We start from the raw sequence: 11,308 nt of genomic DNA, 5'->3' as shown, positions 1-11,308 counted from the left end.
TTCTACAATCTCATCTTAAATTTTGTAGAAATATTTTACTAAGTTGCAACTACTTTTGGCATCATATATGCCTAAAATTGTTTTAAAAAAAAATAAATATATATGCCTAAATTATTTTTTTTTACTAAGTGTACCAATATATCATCGAAAACCTTTTTTTAATATATATACATATTAATAGAGCTATCATTCTGACTTCCCCCACTTTACTCGATGTAACTAAGGTTCATTTTGGGGCTGTTCATTTTGGCTAGTAATTTAGACAATATTTCATCTTTAAGGCATGTTTTACAAGTCCAAAACATGCTTTTTGGGTATGTAATTTAGTTTATCCCTTTAACTTAAATCAGGCGATTATAATCAGTAAAAGATTATCTTGATCAAATTTATGATCACCTCTAATACATGATAAGTTGACAGTACGTCCAAGATTATTTTTTAACACGTACTAAATTTTAATGTGGTTTGAAAGTGAGATTGTTTTTTCATATGTTGGATTTTTTAACGTCCTTAGAAACTCCTCTAACAGAGGAGGAATTCTAGGACTCTAACTGTTAGAGTCATTTATGACTCTAACACAAGGGGTATAATCGTCCATTCACTTTTAGAGCATCTCCAATGGTTTATAAAAAGGACTTGCTTGCAAATTAAATTAAATGTAAGCATGTAGCTTATCATTGGAGTGACAATATTGATGTAGCTATATCAAGCAACGTTGCTCAAACAAGCTACGTTGCTTGATTTTTCAAAGAATACTTCATCCACTTATATTATGACATGTGTATAAATAAAATTATTTAATTTATTTACTTATTTTTTTCAAGCTACAACATTCTATTACTCACCATTGGAGCACCTTGTAGCTTAATAACATACTAGCTCAAAATTTTGATGTATCAAGATAAGCAACAAGCCCTTGTAGCTTACCATTGGATCGGAGATGCTCTTACCGTACTTGAAAAAAATAATGTCATCACACATGCTGATATTTTATTATACTTTAGATAGTATCACTATGATACCAACCACTTTATTCAATGATACCAACAACAAATTATATTGATACCAACAAAACAATTTTATGTTCGTTGGTATCGATATAATTTATTGTTGGTATCATGTGAAATACCAACGTGTGCTATTAGAGTCTCTAACGGTTAAGTTCAAAAATTCCTCCTAACAGAGAGGCAACAAATCAAAAGGTGGCTTACCATTGGACTTTATGATGCCAACACAGCATATATCCCCACTTTAATTTAGTTTTTATAATCAAATTAAGTTTTCTTTTTCTCTTTTATGACACATTTAATGTAAAAAAGGTCGACTGAAAAGTCTAGTAGGCCCTCACATAAGTATCAGATAAGCTCGAATTGGGGTGTAAAAAGGCCAAAACCAAAAGCATCTTTTCTTGTACAACCACCAAAAAAATCCACTCTTTTCATTTTAAGACACTAAAAAAATTATATTCTTGATTCCTGATACGCTTACAAAAAATGATTCAACGCGGTTCAAAAAATTATGATTTTTTTTTTTTTTTTTTGACAAAAAATTATGAATTTTTATGAACGATCAAAATGCTTTTTTGTTACAATTAATATTCAAATTATGCAGTTATAAAATAAATTTGATAAAATATTACATAACACATTTACAATGCATAACTTTGACTATTAATATTTATAATTATATATCACTTATAAAAAGGTAGACCTAATAAAAATATACTCCGAAAATAAATTCAAAAAAAATTATGATAATTATGCATAAATTCGTATATAATTATGCTTGAATATAACAAGATGAAAGTTACTTACTTTTAGCCCACCTTCCAGCCCATGGCTTTCATCTGAACCTTGGGCCTAAAGATTATGTTCGGTGATAGTTACGATTCAGGGCCTAATGAAATCTATACATGTTTAGCCCATGAGAGAGATATTTCTCGATTTGTGCATTTCATCTGCCATGCCAATCTTCTGTGTATTGTTCCAATTTTATTAGCACAAAGTCTTATATGTGGCTGGCCACTATAGTGGTTACTTCGCTAGTGTAATAAGGGTTACTTGGTCAATGTTAAAGGGTTACTTCGTCATTGTTATAGAGTTACTCGGTCAGTGTTATAGGGGTTACTCAATCGGTATTATAGGGATTACTTCATCAATATTATAGGGGTTACTTTAAGTGGCCACGCGGAGTGGCCGGCCACACACAGTACAAGACGGGCTGTTTTATTAGATGTTTCTAAAGAGATAGCCAATGAGAGAGATATGGATAAACTTTTTTTTCCAGCAAGCTATTATTTCACATGACTATATTTGTCGTTGAATATTAAATATTAAGAATTTTTGGTCAAATTTCATCATGAATATATTATATGATGGAGGGAGTAATAAAATTTTAAAATTGAATATTTGAGGATAAAATACGCATCAAGATGTACTTAACTAATTCATCACTATTTCACAATTCACATGATAATTATTTCAATTATTTCTAATATACCAAGGTACATACAATGTCAAAGACTCGAAGTTTATTCAAGTTAAAAGAGAAGATCAAAGGTGAACAAGCATTATTGGAAGTCTTTTGCAAATCCCTTATTTAGGGCGAAGTAAAACATAACACAATGCAAATGTGAAACGGGAATTAAGTCGGCATTTTTTTTTTTTTTTTTTTTTTTTTTTTTTTGAAATAAGTCGGCATTTGTTTGCAAGACTTATTAGTCTAAAAAAACATAAATAATTTTCCTTTTTTTTTTTTCCCGATTTCTAAGTACGTACTATTCGTACTTCCCTCCAAAAAAGTATTACTCGTACTTTATCTGTTGACCTACTTTAAAGATTACTGTAAAATGATATGAAAGTGGGAGGAAGATTAGATTGACTAAACATTTCCTTTAAATTACTTTCGTTTCACTATCATCGCAACTTCATGGAAAATGTTGCATAATTTCCAAGAATAATTAAATAAATTATCTTGTGCCTTAATATATATATATATATATATATGTTCGTATACATGCATGTCATACACCAATTAAGTCATCACTAAGGTAACATAGTTTTTTTTTTATCATTTCAAATGGTGGAACTAACCTTTATTTCATTCATACTTAGTTTAACAACAATTATGCATTTATCCAATTACTTGAAACCCTTAAGCTCACTCTCAAATACACTCATCTCCTCCTATACGAAGTTATGCTACTTAATGAAGTCGAGTAGTGTCACGAATACTAGTGTGGCTAGGCCAATAAACGATTGTGATGGTAATGCTGAAATGATAGTCATTAGTGTTAATGATGTTAATATGGTGATGGAAAGTCTAGGAATGTGTAATGGAGTAATCGAGGATTCGATTGATATGAATGTATTCAACAAGGGAGATTTTGAGGGATTGTTTGAGGAAGAGGAGCCATGTTTAGAGGAAATTTGGGAAGTTTTTCAAGTTTTTGATGAAAATAAAGATGGGTTTATTGATGCTATGGAATTGAGAAGAGTTCTTTGTAGTTTAGGGTATCTCAAAGAAGGATCAAATGTTGAAAGATGTAAGAAGATGATTAGAGGTTTTGATAGAGATAATGATGGACTTTTGGATTTTAATGATTTCCTCGCGTTTATGCACACTTGTTTGTGTTAATTAACTAGGTTACTAGCTACTCCTTATGACTACGTTTGTATCAATATCTTCATACTCCGTATTATGTTTCACTATGTAGCTCGGATTTCTTTTGTATCTTTTATTTCATCGTAATTTGTTATTGAAGTAGGAAGATCGGAACATTAAGAAGTTTCAGTATTGAGATTATGACATCCTTAATTTGCATCATTTAACCGTCGTAGGTTAGCCTGGTAATTGGAAAACCATTGAATACAATTAGTATTACATGCACCATGGTACACCTAGAAATAGGTGTACCACGTCTATACATATGAACACGTCACAAAAAGTAAACATAAACATGCAATTTTTATGTTCATATTTTATAAAAAAATGTTCATTTTGTATACGTAAATGTTCACTTTATATCTATTGAATTATTACGAGTTAGACAAACTTTTTTCAACATTTGTCTGACTCGTAATAATTCAAAATTTGCAATTGTTCAAATATTTTTACTAAATGTTCAAAATTTATCATCGTTCATATTTTTTTTTACTAAATGTTCAAAAGTACAAGCGCGGTGAAATGTGATTATTCAGATTTATTTTACAAAATGTTCAAAATTTGCGATGTTCAGATTTTTTTTTTTACTAAATGTTCAAAATTCGCGATTGTCTAGATTTTTTTACTAAATATTTAAAAGTATAGACGTGATGCATTGCGATTGTTCAGATTTTTTAACTAAATGTTCAAAATTTGCAATGTTCAGATGTTTTTACTACATGTTCAAAATTTGCAATTATTCAGATTTTTTACTAAATGTTAAAAAGTATAGGCATGGTGCACTTATTTCTAGGTACACCATTATGTATCTTAAAATTTGCGCCATTGAATACTCGTCAGTTTTTTTACATTACAGGGGTTATATAATAGTTTTGATTGGGCTTATTGGGTTTTTTTCTTTATTATTGTTTTTTTTTTATATTGGGCCTTGATAAGAGCCAAAAATCATTCCACAAGCCCATTCCAAGACCCACTTAAAACAATTGATCAATTTTTAACATAAACCATATTAGTCCACATTTTATTGTTTGTTTACAGAATACACAAATTACACACAGTATATAACAGTACATGATCAGATCATATGGGGCTGAAATTTCTAGTAAAGGCATATTTTTTAGTTTGTTAACAGTTAACATGATTTGAAATTTAATACTTGTGCAATGACAGTAATAAGTATGGGCTTTCTACATGCATGAAGCTTAGCAAGGGACACTAGTCAGTAACTCAGTGCGCACGGGTGATGCTGCCAATGGCATTATGCACGGGGCCTAACTCAGGGAACCTCCATTTGCTTTCTTCAGGCGCCACTTCATCCTTCTGCATTCAACATTAAAATAGTCCACGGACATCTTAGCTAAGTCTCAAGTTAAGTCTTGAAAATTCAGGACTCATATTCAAGACTCAACTTAGACTTGAGTGTATTAAAAATAGATAAAATATAATAATATATAGTATGAGAAGTGTTAAGTGAGTTTAGGACTAAGGGCATGTTCACATTTACTTAATTTCAATTCAGTTCAGTTCAGGTAAGTTTAGTTTAGTTCAGCTCCAATCAGTTCAGCTCCTAATTTCCCTCTCTCATAAAATGGATGTTTCTACAGTGGTCGTTTGAAATATGACTACCTTATTATTTTAATGATAAACAATATGAGCGATTCATTTTTTCTACAATGCAAATATAATTTTTGAAAATTTTAATCCAACATAAAATAATTATTTTTCGAAAAACTATAAAATAAGAGTAAAAATTACATAAATAAAACTAAAAATATGATAAATTAAAAAAAATGTTGATAATATATTTTATAGCAAAAATAGAGTAATATATTTAATTACTTGGATAAAAATACGTTAATTGTGAACTATATAATTATTAAAATATTATGATAGTCATATTTCAAACGACCATTATAGAATTTTCACTCATAAAATATTCATTTTAGTTCAATTCAATTAAGCTCTAATCAGTTCAGTTTAGTTCTGCTCAGTTTAATAAATCTGAACAGGCCCTAAAGTGCTACTATAAAATAAGAAAAACGATAATGGACACTTATATGACTCAACTTTAAAAAATCTCAATCACCCTTAAATTGTATGTATGCCAAGTGACTCATCACATAAATATTACACGAACCAAATACTAGTATACAATTGATAAGGGGCATCTTTGAATATTTTTGTACTTTGTAATCCTTGTCATAATAGGTTTCCTAGCAAAGTTGTGACTAGTCATGTAGATCTATATATATTGAATCAATGGTATCGGGGTGTTCCCGAAATCTAACAACAGTTATCAAATCAACTCCAATGATGCATCATCACCCGAGCGAATATACCCTGAATCAAATCGATACAAACCATAACCTATTCAAACAATCACCTATCCACTTCTAATAGCTAGCTATACACATACAAGCTAAGGTGGGACTAATTTAATTGAAGGGGCAGAAAAACAGATTAGACAAGCAAATGTTAAAGGGTGACATCCATGCAAAAACAAGAGCCAAAAATTGGTTGTGTTATACCCTACATAATCAAAATAAAGTAGTGAATCACAACAAATTAAAAACAGTACATCCTCAAGTTTAATCATACATTAATGAAGTTTGATTGGAACTTCTACTATTACTAATAATACTGTTGAGTTTGTTACAGATTTCAGGAACAGCTATCAGTTTTTGGAGGCCAGGCTAAGTTTGTGAAATGAGACAATATGGTTGCCCAGTAACACCTAACAGTTTCAGCCCACTTGCTATAATGTGGGTGCTAATAAAATGTTATGTAGGTCCATTTTTATATTTTTTATAAGTGGGCCCCTTTTTTCTGTATCTAGTTAATGTTGTTTGTACTATGGTTTTTCTGCCTTGTCTATTTTTGCTCTACATATGTTTATGTATGTGATGCTGTGTATAGATGTTACCAACTTGCAAACATGCTTCACACGCTTTGACATCGCTGTGATTCACTATTACAGTAGTGAATTACGGCAAGAGCTACAAAGGCTAGTGATGAGACGGAATTTGATTTTGAGTCGTAGTGTCCTAACTAGGATGATAAAAGTGGAATATATAATTAACTCGGACAAAACATGAGATAAGAAATGGTGTTAGTATTTCCTAACACGTCCCGAACTAGGATAACTACTGATGATCTTATTTCGAAATCGTGTGACCCAAATAAACAGGTTGGAGCCGTTTGTGTTTCGAACCAACTTCAATAGACCCTACGAAGATCCAATCAAGGTGGCAGTGTATTGTCCTAGACTGAAGCTATGGTGTTAATGAAAACGCGAGCAAAACTCGTAATCATGATATTGACAATGGTGGGACATTTGGTAGACAACATTGATAATAATGGCCCGAAGAAGATCGAACTTGCAATTGAATTGGAGCGGCTATGAAGAAGATATATTGTACTATAACTTATGAGAGCATCCATGTTGGTAAGATGGTGACTTTTGTTAGGGTCATAAACTCTTGTTTTCCATCATGACTAGTGGTGTATCTTAGGTCAAAAAGTTGGTGAGACAAGTTTGATCATCCAATCTATTGCTTAAAAAATAATAAGGAAAATAATATACATAACCCTTATGGTTATATATAAGCTTTAAATTTACACTTAAAAATCGTAAAAAGTTAAGAAATCATAAAACATAAAACATATAAACACTAATTACACCGATTTACGATTGTTTTTGTCATGAATTCCTAATTTTATACAATTTTCAAGACTTAACTTAATGCTTATATATAGCCCTTTGGGCTACATATAACATTACCAAAATAATAATACTACCTCCGTTAAATGTTATGTGCAACTTTGGAATATTTTATATCTCACAAATCCCCAAAGTTGCACATAGCATTTAACGGAGGTAGTAGTTAACTATTATGCAAAAACTTTAATTTTTATGTGATTTTATTACTTTATATTGTTATAATCAACAACTATGAAAAATTTAGGAGGGTCAAGATCTCGCCTGCCATAACAATGGTCCGCCTCTAAGCATGACTAGCGTCATCATGGCCTCAATTAGAGGTGGTTATATTATGGGGTAGGGTAACTCAATGATAATAGGCTAACATTGTGCGTTAGAGGCTAACATATTCAAGGCATATAAGCGGCCCAACATACATAATATAACAAGGGAAGTGCCACCTATATGGGGCATGATTGATGACATAGGTGATAGCATATATGAAACTTAATAGATGAGGGAAGAGAGCAATAGGCCAATAATGGTGGGAATCCAAGAGAATAGCTAAGGGGTGTATGTAGATAAATAATTGTTGTAGAAAGAAAGGATTATGTTAAGGTAATGTCAGAAAGGACTATATCAACCGTTGGGCCTGCCTTTGTTTGTTTTAAACAACTGGGTCTATCGCACGTGGGAATGGTACAATCTTCTGTCCTTTCTTTCCCCCTACTCTCACAAGCTAAAATTTATTCTGAATTTAATCATTTAATGCTGTATAGAATATAGAGTTAAACCAGAAATATTATTAAACCTAATCAAACATTAATATATTCTATACAAAACTGATTTATGTGTGATTTTGTTATATATATGCAAGGATGCATATAACACTATCCAAATATGTTACGGAGCATCATTCTTATGTTATATTGGTACTATTCATATGCTTATTTGAATTTGCAAAGAATAGAAAAACAAACTATACAAATAAAGTGAGTAGGAGAAAAAATGAAAAATAAAATGTTAAAGTTTGATACAACAGATAGTAACTGTTACTCGCTTAACTATTTCCCCACTTAATGAAAAGAAAATCTTGACCCCTAAATCAAAGGTTGTCCTTTTACTTCCTTATTACTGCTACTCTGCATTACACAGTTAAATAACTTCTTACATCATTTATGACACACTTTTTTCATCAAGGAACTACAATTTCCATTCCCCTTTACTTTATTTTTTGTTTTCTTTTGTGATTAGTGAGGGAATTTTTTTATCTTTATATTCTCTAAAGTCATTTTTTTATGCTCATGTATTACAAATGATTAGGATGTTAAAGAGTTTAAAGGATACATTATGGTAATATAATTTGAAGTACATTATTTCAAATGGAGAATTCATTTTATTGGTGCATGTTATTATAATAAGTAAAAGATATCTTATGTGTCATTTGTATTTGAATGAGTTTTAAATATCTTTAATTACACATTTGTCTAATGCACTCATACTCTACACACGCAATATTAGATAATAAGTTCAAATAAATGAAAATCGGAAATGATATGATGATATAGTTTTTTCAACCCCAACACCAACACCCAAAAGATAAAGTAACTGAATCATTGGCAGTAATAATGAATCATCTGTAAGTCACTATTAGAAATTGGAGTTACTCTTAGGTTGATGAACTGAAACCCACTGATATAATGGCTTCCTGTTGATATACTTTAAGCTTATTGAAGCTACTATGTATTGAGCTGTTAACATCCTTCCAAAAAAAAACCAAATATATAAATAAATATATTTATTACATCATATTTTAACCATATGTAGTAGTAAATGCAAATGTAAGTCATTAACTTTAGCAGTAAGTATCTACTGTGAAGTCATACTGTTACAGAAAAAGGAAAAAGAGGAGAAATTACTGACAGTTAAAAAGCCATAATAGTTTTAGGTACAGTACAGTCTTAGTATTATAATTGGCTAAATGTAGACATGTAATTGGTTTTGGTACATCCCTTGTTTAGTGTAGTGCACTTTCATAATGCTTTAGAAAGCAGCCCATCCACAAACACATACTTGTATATGATGCATATTATTGATATATACATGTCCTCTAATAATAATGATAATAATATTAATATGACTCTCATTTTCATTATCTGGAATCTGAAACTGAAATGGTGTCCATCTGTATGGTCTATGTTTAGTGTCTATCTTTAGTGTGTCATATCTTGATTGTAGGTTATTTGGTCATGAGTAGTATCATACTATGGCCCTGTTTTTTAGAGCAATATGCTTAACTATGCTGACTCAATCTGCTATGCTATGCTGAAATCTACTCTGTTCTACTCAGAGTTGAAGCTCAATAGAACGGGGCCATATATATAGCTAACCTATTTTACTTTATATTGTTACATTTGTTCTGAACATATAATCTTTTTTTGAATTAATTAAGTGCGCGGCAATATAACTAGATGTGCATTAGGCAAAATAAATTTAACTTTGATGGAATAATAAGTCATACGAGATTACGAGCTGAGAGTGGTAGTACTGTTCGACATTGAAAAAGGAAGGAGTAAATTGTATGGTAGAATTGAAAATAATCAACAAAATATACTGTTGCTAGGCACATATTGGATGATGATAAACTTGTTTTTACCGTGTTACTTTTACAGGAATGTTGTTATCAATTGTAATGACAGGTGTACTAGCTAGAAGCCATGATAAAGAAGATAACTTTATTCAGAGATCAACATTGCATGCATATTTCTATCCTTTTCTCATTTCTTTCTTTGGCATCCATGCGCATATATGTTTCAGGGTTGCTTTCTCAAAGTTTTTTGCACACTTGATCAATTCTTTCTAGCCCTACTCGTTCCCTCGTTCATAAATAATTTATCGATGTATTGTCATATTAAATACGGTAATGTTCACCTCTTTATTTAGAATGCAATTTCACAATATATATGATCCTTTATAGTAGTCGTTTTTCTCTCATGACACCCTGTTAGACCGTTACTAATTTTTTAACCATACTATCTAAAGGTTGTACACTTTTGGATCTAGTATGCACTTATTTCTTGAATCAACAAGGAGTCTAGTGCATATGCAAGAGTGTGTTAAACCAAACTAATTAATCATATTACAAATATTATTGGATTTATTTTAGTGATTTAATTTAAGTTTTCACTGCATCAAAAGTTGTTTCTAGCCATAATTGTTTTTATTCACAAATAACTCTCCTAGAAGAATTCTTTGATGCCCTCCTTCAGACGTTACATTATTGCAATTACCCCTCTTTATGTTACTTCAGGATTCTTGCATTTTATTTTACCCCAACTTTGAAGGAATTTAAAACGTGGCAGCTCATTTTTGATATATGATTTATAATTATTTACTTCCCTTGATCCTCCAACCAATAATTCTTCTCTAAACAATTAGTTGTATACATCGTAAGGTACAATAAAGATTATTCTCTTGTCCAGATATCTTTCTTGTGAGCAAATGGCCTAAACAAAATATAGGTACGACTATATTTTGTTACACTTTAATTTACAAGGTACAACCGGAAACGTGGTTTGATTAACCTGGCACCATGTCCATGGCTCTTGAGTGCTTGACCCTATAACCATATATATCCATATAGTACCATTAGTACGTTCATAGGCTGTGCTTGACCAAATTAAATAATGGCACAAGAGTTAAATGTACATCATGGCCTGTTGTTCTAGCTTAGACTTGGTCCTAATCTAGTATATTGCTCTCTGAAAGCCTATTGCATGATTTGCATCTGAAAGTGAACAATTTGCTGTTTTGTTTGGCATTTCATGAAACCCTAATAATTTCACATGATTACCCTTTCTTTTATGACTGTTTTCTAGTCTCCAAATCTTCACTGTTACTATTGTACTCTTACCAATTTACCGGTTATTCTCACCACTAAGGTTG

General features: G+C 31.1%; 1 protein-coding gene across 1 annotated transcript; it reads left to right on the top strand.

The window, feature by feature from the left end:
• The first annotated feature begins 3,207 nt into the window (after positions 1-3,207).
• LOC145563764 (putative calcium-binding protein CML46) lies at positions 3,208-6,373 on the top strand. The gene is made up of 3 exons (XM_081624192.1): positions 3,208-3,625; positions 4,408-4,456; positions 6,322-6,373. The coding sequence occupies exons 1-3, from the start codon at positions 3,208-3,210 to the stop codon at positions 6,371-6,373; spliced, it is 519 nt and encodes a 172-aa protein (XP_081480318.1).
• The last annotated feature ends 4,935 nt before the right edge of the window (positions 6,374-11,308 follow it).

The sequence above is a fragment of the Chenopodium album genome, chromosome 1 (assembly GCF_948465745.1).
Source record: "Chenopodium album chromosome 1, dcCheAlbu1.1, whole genome shotgun sequence".
Lineage (NCBI taxonomy): Eukaryota > Viridiplantae > Streptophyta > Magnoliopsida > Caryophyllales > Amaranthaceae > Chenopodium > Chenopodium album.
The sequence above is the reverse complement of the archived record's forward strand: the minus strand, read 5'-3'. Positions and strand labels throughout refer to the sequence as shown.

What these genes read in the sequence shown, in the direction of transcription:
- LOC145563764 (XM_081624192.1), top strand. Translation starts at nt 3,208, where the DNA reads ATGAAGTCGAGTAGTGTCACGAATACTAGTGTGGCTAGGCCAATAAAC. An exon ending in CCTCGCGTTTATGCACACTT is followed by an intron (nt 3,626 to 4,407) that starts GTTTGTGTTAAT and finishes GCAATTATTCAG; the next exon opens with ATTTTTTACTAAATGTTAAA. An exon ending in CATGGTGCACTTATTTCTAG is followed by an intron (nt 4,457 to 6,321) that starts GTACACCATTAT and finishes AGTTTGTTACAG; the next exon opens with ATTTCAGGAACAGCTATCAG.